Here is an 18,878-nt window from a genome sequence, read left to right as displayed (position 1 = left end):
GACCTAGGATTTTCCCCTTTGCAACATGCCTTAATATGGGAGAAAGTTGCTAACTCTTTTTAACATAAACTAGGTAAGGATTATTTGAATATATCCAAAAATGGAGCTTTACTAAGTCAAACTCTAACATGCTTTATAATTAGCTGCTGTCATGACATCAATGTGCTTCTACATCTATCTATAATTTTAAAAGCTCTCTTGTACAATTAAACGAATTGGAACTTCTGCTAGTGAACTTTATTTTGAGAAACCTAGAACCTAAATAGGCAAGTTAACTTTAATTTAACTTCAGCCAAGACAAAAAGAAATGATCAGAAGTGATTGGTTGGTTAGGAAAATCTACAGAATGCTACATGCTTCTTTCTAGTGAAACTAGGCATTCACAGATTTATCATTACTGATCATGCAGTTGCGAGTATGATCAAGCTCATGTCTGGAGGAATATCACAAGGTGACTTGAGGTGTGATTCATTGTCCGCTGAGATTCAGCACCATTTGATTCATGAGTCATTATGAATCAGGCAGGAGCGGCTGTGTGAAGGTTCCTGACAGGCAGGGACTTGTTTCTTTCCTGTAGGATGTTCTGTCCACACTGCTGTCACTCATACTATTACTGTTTGTTTTCTTTGCTCAGAAAAATGCTGATGCAAATGACAGTTTTGCCTCAGGCAGCAAATAGTTAGAGGAGCCAAGGTGCTTTAGAGTAGCTTCTGTTGTCTGGTATCATTTTTGCAGGTTTAAAGTAAAGAAAAGTCATTCTCTGATTTTAAGTATTCCTGCAGCCTTAGGATAAGTATTTGCATGCTCATCGCACAGGCTAGTTCATTGGCTCTGATTTGCTTAGAAAACAATAGGCGCAAACCAGACAAAGTAGCAGAGGGGAGCATTAACACGAACACTTGGTTCTTTTTAAAATCTTTCAGGCAAATTTAAAATGAAGATTGAGTTGGGGCTTCTAGTAAATTCAACAGAAATAGTCATGTCAGAGGTGTGTCTCTTTGGGGAAACAGCTCTTCTTGTGTAGAGCAGACTCATCATTCATCATATCAACAGTCAGCAGGAGGGAATAGAGAGTATCTAGGAAAAAAGTGATTTGGAAATCACCCTGGACTTTGACACCTTAGTCTTTCACACATCTTCCTCTGGTGGATGAACGTCATCGCTATTTAAGGTACGAGAGGACTGACAAATTTGAACATTAAAGAATTACAATAAATACTACTTTTTTTTTAATAACTTTGAGCTCTAGAAATTTTATTAATACAACATTACAGGCATTATTATGTGTAGTTGATGCTTGTAACATTTTCCATTGTGTTGTTTGGAACCTGCACTATAATTTTTGATTAATGTTATTACCCTTGTTTGTTTCCTAACACCAGGACAAATAGACATTGTGTTATGCAACAGCCTGTATCCAAAGAACTTTATTTTTCCATCCTGTCGATTGTGCAAAAAGGAATTTTGATAAGTCAAGGTACGGAGACAGGGCGGTTTCAGTCATTAGAAAACTCCTGTCCTGGGGAGAATTTGCATGGTTATCTGCATTGAGGTTGGTTTGCATGATCTGATGTTAAAATGCTGAAGTCCTGTCATCACAGGATTTTGCAACCAACAAGTAATATCATAGCTGCATGCCGTGGCTTATCTTGTTTTTAGGGAATGTGGTAATATTGAGCTGAAAAAACAAATGATTTATTGATATGTGCCAGATCATGCCTGGTGACTGTTTCTTAGATGTTGACCAAGCATGAAAAAATGTTTTTACACAAGCCAGAAAATTTTTTGTGCAGAGGAATGCTTCATGTCCCATCTATCATCAACTTCAGACAGATAGATATGGTCTCTGTTGTACATGTGGCTGTATTCTTTTAGAAAAATTAATAACCAGGTGCTGTGGTACTTACTTGCACCACCTTATTAGGAACTGCCTGTCATTTATATAACCATGATGTCAGAGGTGGAAGAGTTTATGAACTGTCTGCATTGTTAACTATCTGATGTGCTCAGACTGGAATGAAAACAGGTGTAAATGTTACATTATTAGTTCTAGACTGATGAGTCAATGAGCCCCTCGGTGAGTGAGTGTCCTGTCTGCTTTCAGAGATGAAGCAGACTGAAGTGTCTTACCTGTCATACCTCTCACACACACTGTTTTTATCACAGAGTAAAGGCACTGAGACAGGGAACTCACTGTTTGCTGTTTTATTTAGCTTTTAGCTTTTTTTGTAGCATTCACAATGACTGCATTTAGTCTAATTTTACATGGCTACTTGATTTCAGGTGCACTGTGTTAATGCGAGCCACTGTCCAGGGGATTTGAAGTCAGGGAAGCAACAAAAAAAAAAGGGGAAGGTCAGGCTTGTTGCCCCATTGTCTGTCAGTGTTAACCTCGGCTTAAAATCCTGGAATTCAGAGAATTACACTGAGCAGTTTGGCGATAATGTCTTTCAGCAGCAACATCACTAATTTGGTCAGATGCATACGAGCAGTGGTTTAATGTACAGTAATCCATTATGGATCATAGTTTCTGTGACTTTAAAAAACTGCTATTATTGAGATGAAGGGGTTTTCTGAAATGTAGTCCAAATACTTTACTGTCTCTCCAGCCTTGACTTAGTTAATGGTTAGATTTGGGAGGTAACAACTATATTGACTTAGTCCTGAAACAAAGGAGACTGTTGTATTTTGTTTTACTAGTATACTTTGTGAAAATGTGGTGTGAATATAAAAGTCCATGACTGGGCTTGAATGGAAGTTTAGTTCTAGACTCTATACTTAACTGTACAAAACCATCTCCACAACTATTCTGTGTAAGGTGTGATTTAACAGCTCGGTCGACAGAGCTGTTTAGATGAATGGAAGTAGCTTGTGAATAAATAGAAATTCTTACAAAATACAGGCCAGCAGGATTCTGCTAAGTTAAAAACATAATATGAAGACATTATTTCCCCAGACAGCACGGTGGATGAGTGGTTAGCACTGCTGCATGACATGTATGTCAGGTTGATTGGTGACTCTAAATTGCCCATAGGAGTGAGTGTGAGTGTGTGAGGTTGTTTGTCTCTATGTGGCCCTGTGATGGACTGGTGACCCTAAAGAGGAATATGTGAGTATAGATAATGGATGGATGGATTATTTCCCTATATGACCTTCATGCTGTACATTATTTAGCTGCTGTCACAGCTTGTGATCTGTGTATTGTTCTGTGCATTTTCCTGATATTTCTTCCCTCACATGTTGAAAGAAGTTATCAGTTATAAGAACAGTTTTAACAGACAATTTAAGAATTTCAGAAATGTATGTGCTTTATGTTTTTTTTAATAGTCCTTTTTCTCCTGTTGTCGCAAAAATCACAGACATTTGGCCTTTAAGGATTGGGTTAATGGTAACAAATTGTTCTCAAGGAGCTGTGCTTATCTTTAATCTATTGCTGAAATTAAAACTGCTTGACTATGACAAGATATTTAGGTTTTTTTTTTTTTTTAATGTATGGTCATTTTCATATCAGCAGCCATCAATGCAATGCCCGTTAACACTGTGAGCTTTGAAAAGACTATATTTGACACCAGATGCTGTACACTCTTCCAGATCCACAATAATGGGCAAGGTCTTGCCACTGTGCTGAGAAATCCCTCAGACTTTGGTGATAAATGTTTGCAGTGGCTGAAGCGATTCTGTGGCACTGAGCAAGACCATATGATGTATGATGGTTGCTCATTACGTATATTGAGAAGAAGACTGCTTCTACAGTGGCAAAGATGCAAATAGTGCTTTGTAAATGTTTGACGAAGATCAGGGGGACTACTCTGCAGATCACAGTTCATCTTTGTCCAAAGCAACAGTCAGAATGGAAACACTTTGCACTGCATCATCACATAGGACCAGGCGCATGGCTTATCACATAGCTGCCTGTTGGTCATTTGCATTCCTCTGCATGGCCTATTTCAACAAAGCTAGTGAGTGGTCCACAGGCACTGTTTTCCTCCCTAACATGTGGTGTGTGGTATCAACCACAGATAAAGCGTGCCAGTGGAACTGTTTCTGAAGTGGTCAAAGTCAAAGCTATAGTGGGAGCAAAGCTGGAATCAAGTGTGCACTCAAGTTTAAGATGTTCACTGAAGTAGAGGTCAGTCATGTTTGTCTTGTTTTTGCATTTTCGATGTGCATACAGAGATAGCAGTAATGGTTCAAAGCAATTTTATACACCCACAGAGCGAGAACTGTTAACTGTGCAAGCATGGTGTTGATTTTGGGCTGTCCTTACATTGTGCTGTTCCTTCTTTTCCACTTTAACTTGGCATTGACTGCAGCTTGCAGCACAGCAGCTTTATTATACTGTTATATTGGGTGGGAGGACAAGAAGGAAGAAGGAAGGGAGTTTCACATGTCAGAGACGGCAAAGCTCAAAACCAAAAGTAATGGCATACACAGCAAAGGAAGCGGATGCCTCGTTCTAATTCGTAGTGAGTGTAATAGCTTCCCACTACACTCCCCTTACACCACCCAACCCTGTGATTTGTCACGGAGCGTAAACAGAGTTTTCTCTAGTGGTCAGCATCTGCTTCTAGCTCGTGTTCCTTCCAGTGAGGATTTGCATGGGAACTGTGTTGTTTGGAAAGCTCGGTGTGGACGGTGGAGCAAGTCGTGCAATGTGAACAAAACCTGGTCGAGCCCAGTACTGACTCATGGAAAGTTTGTGAATGCCAGGAGGTGTGTGTCTGTGCCTGGTATTACTCAGGCTGTGGGGACCGACACCTGTTTACACTAGACATTGTGGGGGACTCGGCCTTCCTTGTGGTCCCAACCATGTAAATCACTAAATTTTAGGGTGACAACTTGGTTTACGGTTAGGGTGGGGTTAGGGTTAGGCAAGTATTGGCTGCGGTTAAAATTAGGGTAAGTCTGGTGGAAATGAATGCAAACCAATATAAAATGCCCACAAAAAATGAAAACGTGTGTGTGTGTGCGTGTGTGTGAGTGAGTGAGTGAATAGGTTGAAAGGCAGTTTGGTTCTCTCTGTGAAGCCCATCATACAGCTGTCTGTCACACTTAGGATTTCACTACTAATTACTAACAATCACTAATTGAGGGCACCTCCTTTGCTCATGTGAAATATTTGTGCTCTTGAAACTGATTTATTCCAATAAATGTTCTATGATCCACCTGTCAATATTCAATCAATTCAGTGGTAGCTGTGTTAGGAGCTGTAGGCTGATTACCAGGTATACACATCTACACATCTTTAAGCTTGTCAGGACTGGTGTAAGAGTGTGCATTTCAGGCTAATGGCATAAGCTACATAGGTAGGCTATCAACACCAAATTCTGCTCTCTTATCACCACTCCAAAGTCACTTCCTTGAGTCATTTCATTTAATGTTTTGCTTAATAATAGTTTGTGCCTTGTAGGTTTAAAATTTATTAGTCTGAAGTCAAATTACTCAATTTCTTCAGCTTGACAAAATGAGTTTGACCCCTTAGCCCTCTAAATATTTAAGGCAATGGTGCTCTCTGCACATTGGTCACTCAGTGCCCCATTCTCACACTGCCATGACTTCAGATATGTATTTAGGAAACATTTGTGAGGAAAATTCCCCATCTGGCCAGGAAGGATGTGAAACTGAATATGGATTCCATTTCTGTTAAATTAAGACCTAGCTCAATGTAGATATATAAACAAAGCTCCCCCTCCCCTTTCCCATTTTTTTTTCTTCTCATTAATTTTCCCCTTCTCTGTTTTTCTAATGGTCAGCCTTCAGCAGTCAGGAGAACAAGAGGAAATAGTTTTGTTTTCTGTAGAATATGGAGTGTTGCTATGTCAGTAATGATTTGACAGAGACTTTTTATTGTAAACCATTGCACGGCGTCTCAGCCTGGAGGAAGAAACACGGATCTCTGAGCTGAGCAATGTAGCTACAAAAATATTTATTTGAAGCTGTCTCTAGGCATTGTCCCAATGCATTCATAATCTTGATATTATTTACTCACCTGTGAGAGTGAACATCACTTTTAAAACAATTCAAAAGAAAACTTGGGTAAGTACCATCGAAAGTAGCACCAGTTAACATTGGATTTAAATTGTAAAGAAAAAAGCTCCTTGATGACTAGGATAAAATATAATTGGCATTTTTATTCACTAGGTAAATATCACAGATGTGTAGTGCTGCTGTTTACTATTGGGGCTTTTAACTTTGTTACTCAGGTTAATAACTTAATTGTGTAGTGCAGCTGCACAGCAGGCAACAGTTAAAGCTGGTAGCTATGCAGTTATATAAATATGATGATGACATTGCCTGGAAAGATTTAGGCAAGATTAACTTTTCTCTAATAAATAAAGTAAAGAAATGACACAAAAAAGGTTTATTTTGAAGTGATGCTCAACCCAAAATGTATTCTATGCATAATAAAACACTCACCCTATCAAGCCGTGAACGGTGGCCATGCTGAGTTTGTAGTTCCTCTGGATGTCAAAGCCAGCTGGATGTCCAAATTGACCTTAATCTCCACTACACTGTTTCACTTTCTGTCTCTGTGTTGTTTTTGTCTGTCCCAGAATCTCCTCAGTTGTCCTCGCCCCTCTCCACTAGAGAACATGACCAGGCAAACATTGACCTGGGCCCACACTGTTACAGCCAACTATGTGTGGAGCCACTGGATGGAGAGCGTGAGCGTCCAGTGAGCCTGGTGTCCACCCTGTCCTCTGGCTCATCCCGTGATAGTCACAGTCTTTTTGGGAGCACCATTGCCCTTCCTTCCTCCACCACCCCACCCATACCAAGTGAGGAGGACATAGATCTGGAGCTGAGCCCAGCTGAAGGCAGCGGTGAGCAGGCTGGACACCAGAGTCCGATCCTCAGAGGGTCCAGTGGCTGCTGGCAGGAACGGCTGGAGCCCAGAATCTGCAACCAATGGAACAGCAACAACTCCAGCTCCACCAGGAAGGTCAGCTGTGAATTACCTCACAACACCACATCACCTGTCGTCACGGACACCATGGCGCCCAACCCAAAGCTGACATATGTGGACCGTGTTGTCATGGAGATCATTGAGACAGAGCGCATGTATGTGAAGGACCTGCGCAGCATCGTTGAGGTAAGTATATGCTGTGAGCTAACTGTTGATATTATAGACAGTAAATCAGTTTTCTGTGTATTTGGAGGACGTGTTTGACTTGGATTAATATTCAGCTGACATCATGTCTGCAGCGCTATTTAGAGGTGATTTAGTCAATTTTGTCCAGCCAGGAACTGAAAATGAGGAACTGGGCTCAACGGCATTAGAAAGCAAATAATGTCTGCTATGTTCCACAGAGCTGCATGTGGCCACACATTACTCTGGGGCTTGTCAAACAGCCACTGGATTTTTCTTTTTCTTTTCATTACCAGGATCCATTCTGATTTCCTGCTGTCTAAACAAATCAGTGTGTTGACAAAAGTGCCTGTCTTACATCTGGCAATTGTGTGCTTTGTTTATAAATTTCTAGTTCATAGAGCTGGCTTTGCAGTGGTAGATCTGGTCATAGAGTTTTGTATAAACTATTGTGTATTTGCATGGAAGCAAAGGTTTCTAGAAGGTAGCCCTGGATTATCAACTCTTCCCATATCTGGAGTTCAAACGGTGCGGCGCAGGTCTTTCATGCAGGAGTTTTGAGTTCTATGATATAAGTCAAGGACAGTGGGAACCTCTGAGATGTGAAGAATGGAATGAGCACTCCTATCTGATTTTACCACTCAATACACCACTTACTTCTCAACACTTTTTCTACCTTTGTAGTCTGAGAACAACTTCCAGGCAGAGAAACCTCCCTGGACATCAGTCTTGCATGACCTTGCATAGAAACAAGAGCGTTCTGCTGTCAAACAGTGTGTACTGCGCTAATGGTAATGTCTTCAACACATGAGGCTGGATGGAGGGACTGACTGGAAGTAAACCAGCTAGCGCATTTCCTCAACTTACGTCTAACTGTGCTGGCATCTCATAGAGCTGCCGTTGCCACAGCTTGAATAACTAATACTTGGTCCTGACAAACACTTACAGGACTTAGAACTATCTGAATTGACAGGCTCAGTGACCCTGCATGGTCTGTTCTCAGTCGTACAGGCCCTGCGGCAAGATCCAGCCTGAGCTCCCAGTCTGTCCAGGCCAACACAAACACCTCCATCTTTGCACCAACTGGAGAAAAAAACACAGATGAAAGGGCAGCAATTGGTTTTTCCATAGGCTACAGTGTGGGAACACAGTCCTGTGCAGATGTATCCTCTATCCTCTCATGATTACTTACCGTATGGCTTCGTTCACTGTGATTCCATGCAGCTCATTTTAATTTCACACCGAGCCTTGAATCTGACAGAGATGTGTAAAACTATTCCTTCATTTTGGCATTGTTTCCCCAGTAAACTTAATTCAAAGCTTCCACTTGATTGACACTGAACTCACAAGCAGCTGTTGTCCACTCTGCCTTTATCCACTCACTCTCAAATCTCTCTTAACTGCATATCCTTGAAAAACAGTTTGGACAGCAGCTGGTTTTGCATGTCTGAATACTTCCCCAACACCTGGCACAAACACACCCAGAAGAACTGTTTAAACAAGAATGTGTACAGTGTTTATTGCATGTAGAAAAAAAACTTTCCCAGTTGGTCCATTTAAACATGCGTGTTTATTCTTTAGTAAAGAAAAGTTTATAGCATCGTAGAGAGAGTGATCCATACATATACGATAAAGGTCACATGTATATGGTGTAAAACTAATGGTGTATTTTTCTATAGGAGACTATGAGGCGCCCTGCTGACAGAGACTGTATTGCTCTGACTGCACAGGCTGTAGTTGTAGTTGTAGTGATGACTGTACTTTCGTGCTGGGCTGCCTAACAGGCCTGCCAAGTGTGTTTGCACCACATGGCCTGGGAGCTGGCTATGTGTACAAGCTGTTTACTGGTGCTCTTTATATAGCGGCTACATGTGTGCGTGTTTGTCTGTCGTCAACTTTCTGCTCTTCTTGTTTGGAGTAGTTTGTGTGTGACATGAGTGTAATTGACTGAGAGAGGGTAATCACCCAGGTGTTGGCACATCTGGCTGTTGTGTTTTTAGATATTTATATCTGTTACAGAATACTCCTGAGGTCCAGGGGGAGTTGAGTCCTGGGAGGGAACACTGTGTTGCTGTTTCTAGTCTGGGCACAAGAGATTCCCTTCTAGTCCCTTCTAGACTAGTCCTACTGGCCTTTAGTCAATGGAACAAATCCTTAAAAGGATCCTTAAATCATCACATCCCAAATATGTTGATTTATTATTAAACACATAAAGGCTTGAAAGATATATAGATGTAATGACATAACTAAAAACTACAAACAAATCTAATGTCCTGTGAAAACAGATCACTCGTCACAGGTTATGAGGAGGACACAAGCAGAAAAATGATTGCATGCTCCCTCTACTGTCAGGAATCTGCCCGTAAGACACAACTGACTTACTATGTCACCAATGACATATCAATGTAATTTCATCTCTCTACTGTCTTTCCAGGACTATTTGGCTCACATCATTGATATGAGAAACCTTCCCATACGGCCAGAACAAGTGTGTGCCCTGTTTGGAAATATAGAAGACATCTATGAGTTCAACAGGTAAGGTGTGGAATCAACTGATGAGCATAGTAAATCCTTTAATCTAGGAGTTTAGCTTTTAACGGGTGTAATTACTTCCAGCTATAATTTCTTTGGCAAGAAATCTTTTCATACAGTATGTTATTCTAATAAATATAATGGAGAATATGATATTCATTATATTCATTTAGTCACTCAAAGCGGATGCATGAAACTACAGGTCAGCACTCTCTAGAGCAAATAGACTTTTCCTGGGGAAAATGGTGGTGCAGCTAGCTTTACGTTGAATCATCTTATGTCAGCCGCTGCTCACTGCAGACCATGCTGCTTGCCAGAACACACATTAACATTCCTCTTTCCTCTCACAGTGAGGAGCCTCCCTGGTAATGCCAAGGCTGCCGTACAGCTCTGAACCACAAATTGGGATGATTTAAATTCTTGTTACTTCTTAATGAGATTCTAAACAACTGTGCAAGAGAGTTTGACAGATTTCACAGAGGGGCTTATTTTCTTTATGTTTGCAGTGAAGATGATAATACTGTGTTTTATTCCAGTATTGTTTCAGTGGAGAAATGCTTGTGACAGCCTGTGAACAGGTGGCACATGTTTACTTAATATTTCAGCAGAGTTGTGCCAATTTGCAGGAGGCCACCCAGTGGGAAAGCAGACTTTTGTTGCAAAGAGCTTAGTGTTTCTATAGTGTTTCTGGGGACATTGAGATAAATAACAAACCCAGCTTCCTCATTTACTTAACATTTGACAAACCATGTAAACCATCTTCTGAACATACCGTAGAGTAACTCCATAATGGCCACATTCATTGGGAAAAAAAAATAAACGTTTCTAACCTTAAATACTGCTGACAGAACAATTCATGCGGGATAAAATGTGACACCAGTACTTTTCTCACTGTGCCATGAACATGTTGACACTGCTTAGAGTCAGTTTCTACTCTTTGACCTGAGTTATGGAATGCAGGGTTCATGAACTATTTGATTCTCAAATGTTTTATCTGCAATGTCAACTGAACAGCTGTCTTGAATCATACTTGCAATGTTTAGTTTTTTTTGTACTGTTGTATTTTTAAGTAATAAACCTTTATATATCTTCCTTTTAGTAAACTCTCACATTCTGATTTCCTAAGCCCTGAAAAAGCTTATTTTTTGTGGGACTGAATTCCACGTCAAATATAGGTTGTTTTACAGTGTATGCTGCCCTCTAGTGGAGTTATGTTTCAACAAAGGCCAAATCTCACTCGGCAAAAATAGAAGTCAGAGCCATTTAAATAAAATGTATTAACATTTGATGGCAGCCACTAATTGTTATTCCATCCCTTCTGGTTTACTTCAGTTTTTGTATTCCTTTCTAGACGTAGATCTTTGGTGATTAATTCCATTACAATCAGCTTTTCTATTGTTGTGTTCTTCACTTCAGTGAGCTCCTGCAGTCTCTGGACATGTGTGAAAATGACCCTGTGGCCATTGCTCGATGCTTTGTAGACAAGGTGAATGACAGCATCTGCCTCATACTCATTTACAGTGATCTCAAGAAATGAAACACTATTAACATTTTTGTCTGCCTTGTGTTTCCCTAGAGCGAATACTTTGAAATCTACACCCAGTATTGCACCAATTACCCTAAGTGAGTACCTGGAAAATATTAAGTAATTCTTTGTTGACTATATGAGATCCAACATGCCTGACTGAGCTGATAAGCATCATTGTCTGCTGCCCTCCAGCTCAGTGGCAGCACTGACTGACTGCATGACGAGTAAAACTTTAGCCAAGTTCTTCAGGGATCGTCAAGCCACTCTTAAGCGCTCCCTACCGCTGGGCTCCTATCTGCTCAAGCCAGTTCAGAGGATCCTGAAATATCACCTGCTGCTTCAGGTATAGAATGTCCTCAGTGCTCTTATTGCTCCAAAACAACTTTTCTTCAAAATCTACAGGCCTTAGATTTAAGGTTTTGTTATTTAGAAACTATTACTTAGTTCTCACCCAGTCTGAATTCTGATGAAGCAAACTCATTTTGTAACTGCTTGTTACCACCTCCCCCCTTTCTGGGCCTTTGATTTTAATGAATTATTAAATCAGGCCAAGAGGTATTTAATATTTTACAAGGTTATTTAAACAACAGAAAATTCACCAAAAGATTTGGTTTGGACACACATTTCTCTTCATTTGAGGAAGGAGTTAACTAGTTCCCTGTAAGGAAAATACTGTCAGAAGTTGTAACTCTCCCTGGTCTCTCTTAAAGGAAATTGCAAAGCACTTTGACCCAGATGAGGACGGCTATGAGGTGATTCAGGAAGCCATAGACACCATGACAGGAGTGGCCTGGTACATCAACGATATGAAGAGGAAACATGAACATGCTGTCAGAGTGCAGGTCAGGTAGATTTTTTTAATTGCACGCATGACAGTATCTTTGTGTTATTCCAATGTGATGAGCCAAAACATTTGGACAGCTCATTACTCAAACATTATGATCAAGGTGCATGTCAAGATCTATAATATTAAATAAGTGAAAAGTCAGGCCCCAGCGTGTTAGCATAAAAAAAGGACAAGTATGAAAACCTGAGTAACTTCAACATGATCCGAGTCATTGCTCAAATTACAAAACTTCTTTGAAACAGCAAGTCTTGCAGTGTTTAAATCGGCCTCGGGCTCATAATTACAGTTAATGTGTTGGGCCGGGCTCGGACACAAGGTGCACGGGCTCGGGTAGGCTCGGGTTTCATTTTTCGGGACCGATCTAAGCTCTAGCAGACCTGCAGGCTGATGCCTGTGTTGGTCATAATGTTTTGGCTCATCAGTGTAGTACGTACAAACAGTACAGTACCCTGTGCATTATACTAAAGTTAAAGTGAATTCGTGAGATGGGAGATTTTTTTTTTTTTTTTGTACCTCTGTTGTTCAGCACCACTACATTGCTTTCTGGTTGTTGGAGGACCCAAAATGAATTCCTTCATTAGTTTATTCCACATATTTGCTATAGTACTCACTTTTTGTATAAATATGTTTTTTAGTGTCTATGAACAGATATTTTCCAAAGCCAATCAATGAACCTTCAAAATTTGGTGTTTATGCCTTTTCTGAAGTCTAGTGTTTAAGTGAGGGTCATAGTTTTTTAATAATTTCCTTAGTTTTAGTCATCACCTGTTTGCCTTCATGGTGGTGGAGCATAGCTGAGTGTGGGGGTATGTGTTTTCATGTGAATCTGCAGGAGATACAGTCTCTTCTGATCAACTGGAAGGGTGCTGACCTGACTACCTATGGAGAGCTGGTACTGGAGGGCACCTTTCATGTACTGAGGGCAAAGAACACCCGTACACTCTTTCTCTTTGAAAAGATGCTCCTCATTACCAAGAAAAGAGGGGAACACTATGTCTACAAGATCCACATTTCAGTATGGTTTTTGACCTTTTTTTAATCAGTATTTTCATAGTTACAAACAAATTACACAGAATTTAGACATATCAGTTAATTAAGTTCTGTCAGACCTCAGGTAAATGTGTGCATTCATTGTGTTTGCAGTGCTCCACCCTAATGCTACTTGACAGTGCCAAGGATCCCCTGCTCTTCAGTGTCATCCATTTCAAGCATCCCAAGCAACCCCAGACAGTGCGGGTAAAAGTGGACACCATTAACAGTTAACCTTTTTCCTTCTGCAGCACAGTCACACAGCACACACTCTTCAATCAGTTGTAATGGGAATGACTTCATGACTGACAGGTGTTGTTGTTCCAGGCCAAGTCAGTAGAAGAGAAACGTCTCTGGGCGCAACACATTAAAAGACTTATTCTTGAGAACCACAACACCATCATCCCAGAGAAGGTAAACAAAGTTGTCCCCGAACTCCTAAATAACTACTAAACACAGGTATTTTATTAAAACACATTGTGTCTTTCTTTAAAGGCAAAAGAAGCCATCCTGGACAATTCAAACTGTAAGTGTTATGAATAATTTTTGTTATGCTAGTGCCAGTTGTACTGATGCTGCTTACGTCAGAGAAGGGCAGTTAGTGGAAAATATGGAAAGATGTTTTAATTTACCAGGAAAACAAAGCCCATAACCTGTCCATTTATGTGGAACAAATGGTTTCTGTAACTGTGGCTGTAAATATGACGACTTATCCTTCCGCTGCACAGATCCTGGGAAGTACAACTATAGTCTTGAGCGGCTGAAGAAGGCAGAGTTCTACCAGGCTGACAATGTCCATCTTGGGGGCCGAAATAGGAGAAGACAATCAGGTAAAAGAGCGTCCATCTCCACACCACTATGTATCCATAAACTCACACGCAACATTGCTCCCTTTTATTGGTTTTTAGTTATAAGCTATAACATCGTTGTCATTTACACCTCTAATGAGTTATCCCATTTTCATTTTTTCCCTTTTTAGAGCCTGCAAAACAAATCATACGGAGCACAAAAGGTTCGTGCTTTAGGGGTTCACCTCTGGATGTTCAGTAGGATTTTGGCAGATTCATTAGTAGTGGTTTAGTTTCTGGATGGATGGTAACACCACAGCCCTCTACCCAAGGTTATTTTGTGACTCCAATGCACTGCTGCTTTGTTCTCCCACAGGGACACCTGGAAAAGAGATCAAAAGACACACACACTCCCTCACTCCTACTCCACTGGCCTTACACATAAAGAAGTTAATTATATGCCACATCGGTCAAAGGCTTTGTCATTTTTGTCATAGACAGGCTCTTTTCAACAGTCAAATTCAGCCTTGCCCTTAGATCTGTGCATCTTGCTGCTCTCATCTATTCTAATTGGCCACTATGAGAGAGAAAACCTCTGTATTCTTGTCCCCAGTTCTCCTTTGCTCCCAGTCCAGATCAATTTTTCAAACCCATGTAATGAAGAAACCATTTTCATGTCAACTTCCCCATCTCAGTGAGGGAGTAGGTCATCACATCCTTTGTTAATTGCATCATGTCCAGTTTGAGCCTCTGAGAGGAAGATGTTTCTAATTGGTATATATTTAATCACAAGGCCTCCCAGAGTAACTCCTGCCTCACTCAAACCCTGCCTGTGGAGGCAGAGATTGTGTTCTCACCAATAATTGTACAAAATGCATGTGGTATTATTATATAATAATTTATGTGGGAAATGCTTTTATTTCCAGTGTTATTGACATAATTTCTTTTTCTTTCCTTTTTATCTTTGTTCTTCATGCAGCTGTTTTGAAGGTGAGTGTCCAAATGTAGTCTTTGATTAAACCCTGACAAGCTTTTTCATTTCATTTTCTTCTAGCAAATCAGTTTATTTAAGTCAGCATGCTCTATTGAGATATGGTTTACCCAGTTTCAACACAACAGGTGACACTTCCTGTTGATATTGTAAAAGACATCTAACCAAAAATGAGAAAGTGCCAACCTAATCTTCACAGTTCAAACTTTGCCCTGGCTAAAGCAGCTTTGTGATGATTCTATCCCATTTCCAGTCTTGCAGTCACAAACATGGCTCTAGCACTGACCTTGTTGTAACAAACCACATGTCTATGACTTTACGCTACAGCATGCAGAGAGTGAGGGTGCACTGCTGGGAGACAGGTACTCCCTTCAGCCAGCCACCAGTGTCACCAGTGTCACCAGTACATTGGCCTCCACTCTAGGCGAGCCCCAGGCTGAGAGGCAATGTGTGGAGGATCAAATTCCCAGAAGGGAACCTCTGGAGCACATAAGCCCTACTGACAGTAACCCAAAACTGGGGCTGGAGCTGGAGAAGGAAGAGGGGGAGAGTTACAATGAAGATATACTGATGGGAGACGACCAGGTAGCCGACTTTGCCAGCTCAGTGCTGGCAGCCATCTCCTGCTGGCACTATAGAGCCAGGGCTTTGCTTTCTACTCACTTCACAACGGTGAGGGTTTCTGCCACCCACAGCTTTCCCATTTCCTGTTCCATCCCATCAGCTTGCCAATTCTCTCTGCCTTTCTCTCACGCTTGCTCTCCTCCTGTTTTTTTTTCCTCTTTATAAACAATACCAACTAACACCTGCTACCATTTGCACTGTGCATGTCTCAGGTCGAATTCCTACAACTGAAGTGCATGGACTGAAGTCCTAACTGAACTCTAAAACACATGGGTGATAACTTCCATCAAATATGATGCATGTCTTGGCTTCTACTATTTTGCTTAGGAATTAAATGTCATCTCCCTATACATGTGCTGTTCTGTTATCCTTAAATGTGTAGTTCCACTTATTGTTGTGTGTTTTGAGGCATGATTGAAGCTTATGTTGTTGAAACCATCCCAGCATTTGCATTAAAAACAGTGGCTTAATGCGCCCTGTTAAATGATACGTGACTTCAAAGGTTAATGTAACAATCTAATTAAATGATCATTAAAATAGAAGGGCTTAGCTCTTTGATAATCATATTTCCCTTCTGCATTTTAATAATTAGGTTAATTGTTTCTGAATATGAATGAATACATGTAATTTCAAATGGAAGACTTTCATTGTAACTGTGGTAGTGGGTGCTTCAAAGGTGACCTGAATACACATTAAGTGCCTAGCAAATGTCTATTATTTTTGTGTATCACGGTGCCTCAGTTTGATCTCTCCAGGAGGATTTACAATTACAAATGCTGTGCTTTGCTCTTTCAGGATGATCAGGACACACACACAGATGAACTGAAAACTACACTGAAAGAGGAGGCAGAAACTCAGAGACTAGAGGAAAACGATGTCGCTGTGAAAGAAAATCCCACTACACAGGTATTTAATTTAATGTTTGTGCACACATCAATTTAGCCTCTTTCCACGTGTGTTTCTTAGGGCACATGTGACATCTATTCACCGTCAAAAGAATAGGGCTGGGTATTGCTACCAATTTCATAAATCCATTGGGTTCCAATTCACAAGGTGTTGATTCAATTTGATTCAATATTGACTTCTTTAATGATATTTTCATTTCAAAACCAATTCTGCCTGGTTATGAAGGAGACTGATGTTGAGTGATGTCTGTTTTGGAGGTTTATGGCATTTTCACAATATTTTATTTCGAATTGGCAGTTCGCTTATGGCTTTGCTTTTGTCCAGCTCTTCTTTGTCATCATACTTTTCAATTCCAAAGTGCTGCCACACATCTGAAGTGACACTGTTCTCACTGTTGTGACTTCTGTCATGTTTTAGTTCTCCCTCGAAGGCAGACTAAACCTATTGTGTGGATGTGCAAGCATTCCTCATTCCCTTAGTATCAATTAGTTTGTTGCTAAGCCTATTATTTAACTATTGAATATTTTAAATCAACCTTTTTCTGTGTATTTGCTGTTGTTTTTCTCTCTCTGAGTGAGAGAATGCTGATATACCAGTACATTTAAACAGGATTTGACCTATTATGTGTCCTCTGCAACAAACATGCCAGGTCTGGAGCTTTATTAGTGCCAGGCAGTCTACTGCACCAGAGCAGGCAACACCTGGAAACAGATGTAGATTAATGGAGAACTAGGGTAACATCAGCACTATAAACACTGTTAAGAGCTACAGATGTGTGAGAGACATTAGCAACCTGCCTGCAAATATGATCACAATGTTGCCGTTATTTTCAACCACAATGGAAACAGGTCACCCGTAATAAGGCTCAAATAGGCCCCGTATGGTAAAATGTGTGCATCATAAATTTGGATGCTTGAGGTTAAACTGCCTAGTTGACTTTGAAAAGGTTTATTAAGATACTGGGGAACTGAGAGTGCTTGCCATTATGTCTCTTTTATTCATTATGTCCCACTTTACAAACATGTATATGTTTCAGGTAAATATGGAGGAGCTGTGCCCTCCAGATTGTGTCCTTCAAGGAAAGGAGAGCAATCAACTCGAGGTGCATTACTCTCTGAGTCTCCCTGAGTCTCCTGTCTCCCCTGCCCAACAAGAAGCTGAGTCCCCAGAAGTTCAGGATACATCTAAAGAAACTGGAGAGGAAGGAGGAGGAGACAGTGACTCCTCTGGTCTACAAGTGGAGGAGACAAGTGTACTGACGAATGGGGAGTTCTCAGAGGAGGAAGAGGATGTGTTGGACAACAAAAGCATCCTACCATCCTCTGTGTTGGACCAGGCGAGTGTGATAGCTGAGCGCTTCATCGGCAGCCTGTCCAGACAGAGCAGTCTAGTTTCAGAGGACCTGGGTTCCCTCACCTGTCCTTCACCTACGATAGAGAAGGATGTCTTCAAAAGCTCGTCAGCCTGCATGGACCTGGAGAAACAGACACAAATGTTAGCCAGCTCCTTCCTAGAGCCACAAACAAACTCTGAGTCTAACAGTTCAACACCTGCCTATGAGCCCACAGTGGACACCCTCATCGAAGGGGAACGCAGGTCCACTCTTTCTAAACAAGATCGCCTCCTAATCCACAAGATCAGAAGATACTACGAGCACGCTGAGCACCAAGATGCTAACTTCAGCATCAAGCGCAGGGAAAGTCTCTCTTATATTCCACCAGGCCTAGTCAGGAATCTGAGTCAACAGCTAAACAGTATTCCTCAGGAGCAGGACGTCCCAGTCCACAGGAAAGGCCTCTCCCGAAACCGGCCCACTTCATGGTCAGTGTTTGACCTTCCTGGTTTAGAAAAGAGTCGAAACACTGAAACTCACCAGAAAACTGAGCCACAAAAACCAATGGAAGTCGAGGCTAGATCTCAGAGCATCACGGATGGATCATCCACAGAAGAGGAGTTCAGACCCTCATCAGACATGATCAAGGTTTGGAAAGACATGGAAGTGGAGGAGGAGAGCCAAGAAGTCCACAAGACTGAGGAGGAGAAAGTTAATGAGTCGAGATTAGATGTGTCACAAGATAGCAGCTTAGACATTTCTGATGTTGAAGCAGCTGAACGACCATCTCAGATTTTAGAAGAGTCTGAAATAAGCACTGCCTCAGAGAGCTGCTCCATCTCATCACCCACCACAACCTCGCCAGCAGGGGAGGAGAAATCTGTCCAGGACTCGAATCCAAGTAACACTCCTTTGCCACAAGAGAAGTGCCACGTCAACCCCGGCCAGCCACCTAAGATCATTAGCTTCCGAACAGGCATGGCTGAGGACCAGATCCTACAAGACATGGGAAAGATGAAAAGCAAAGTGTTCCAGCTGGCCCGACAGTACAGCCAACGCATCAAAAACAACAGACCTATAGTCTGGCAGAGGAACCGAGAGACAGCAAATCAGCAGGGCTTCAAAAACATGCCTGAGATAACACTGAGGAAAAAAGGTAAATAGAACAAATAGTTATGTTGCTTTTCTTTTGCAGTAATCTGCAGTTGGA

At 41.2% G+C, this 18,878-nt stretch overlaps 1 protein-coding gene across 4 annotated transcripts in view; it reads left to right on the top strand.

Moving 5' to 3' along the window:
* LOC113128909 (pleckstrin homology domain-containing family G member 3-like) overlaps window positions 1-18,878 on the top strand; it is a 30,195-nt gene that overhangs the window by 8,973 nt on the left and 2,344 nt on the right. For 2 of the 4 annotated variants that reach the window (XM_026304535.1, XM_026304539.1), the window contains exons 3-18: window positions 6,555-7,093; window positions 9,525-9,625; window positions 11,039-11,108; window positions 11,199-11,245; window positions 11,343-11,493; window positions 11,861-11,992; window positions 12,830-13,012; window positions 13,141-13,233; window positions 13,354-13,440; window positions 13,522-13,552; window positions 13,755-13,856; window positions 14,006-14,038; window positions 14,794-14,804; window positions 15,133-15,477; window positions 16,225-16,335; window positions 17,372-18,824. In XM_026304535.1, coding sequence (XP_026160320.1) covers window positions 6,555-7,093; window positions 9,525-9,625; window positions 11,039-11,108; window positions 11,199-11,245; window positions 11,343-11,493; window positions 11,861-11,992; window positions 12,830-13,012; window positions 13,141-13,233; window positions 13,354-13,440; window positions 13,522-13,552; window positions 13,755-13,856; window positions 14,006-14,038; window positions 14,794-14,804; window positions 15,133-15,477; window positions 16,225-16,335; window positions 17,372-18,824 — 3,489 coding nt within the window. The remainder of the gene's footprint in view (window positions 1-6,554; window positions 7,094-9,524; window positions 9,626-11,038; window positions 11,109-11,198; window positions 11,246-11,342; window positions 11,494-11,860; window positions 11,993-12,829; window positions 13,013-13,140; window positions 13,234-13,353; window positions 13,441-13,521; window positions 13,553-13,754; window positions 13,857-14,005; window positions 14,039-14,793; window positions 14,805-15,132; window positions 15,478-16,224; window positions 16,336-17,371; window positions 18,825-18,878) is intronic. The other 2 variants (XM_026304536.1, XM_026304548.1) reach the window with 2 other exon arrangements.

Source organism: Mastacembelus armatus, chromosome 22 (assembly GCF_900324485.2).
Source record: "Mastacembelus armatus chromosome 22, fMasArm1.2, whole genome shotgun sequence".
Lineage (NCBI taxonomy): Eukaryota > Metazoa > Chordata > Actinopteri > Synbranchiformes > Mastacembelidae > Mastacembelus > Mastacembelus armatus.
Note: the sequence above shows the minus strand (reverse complement) of the source record. Positions and strands in the feature narration are given on the sequence as shown.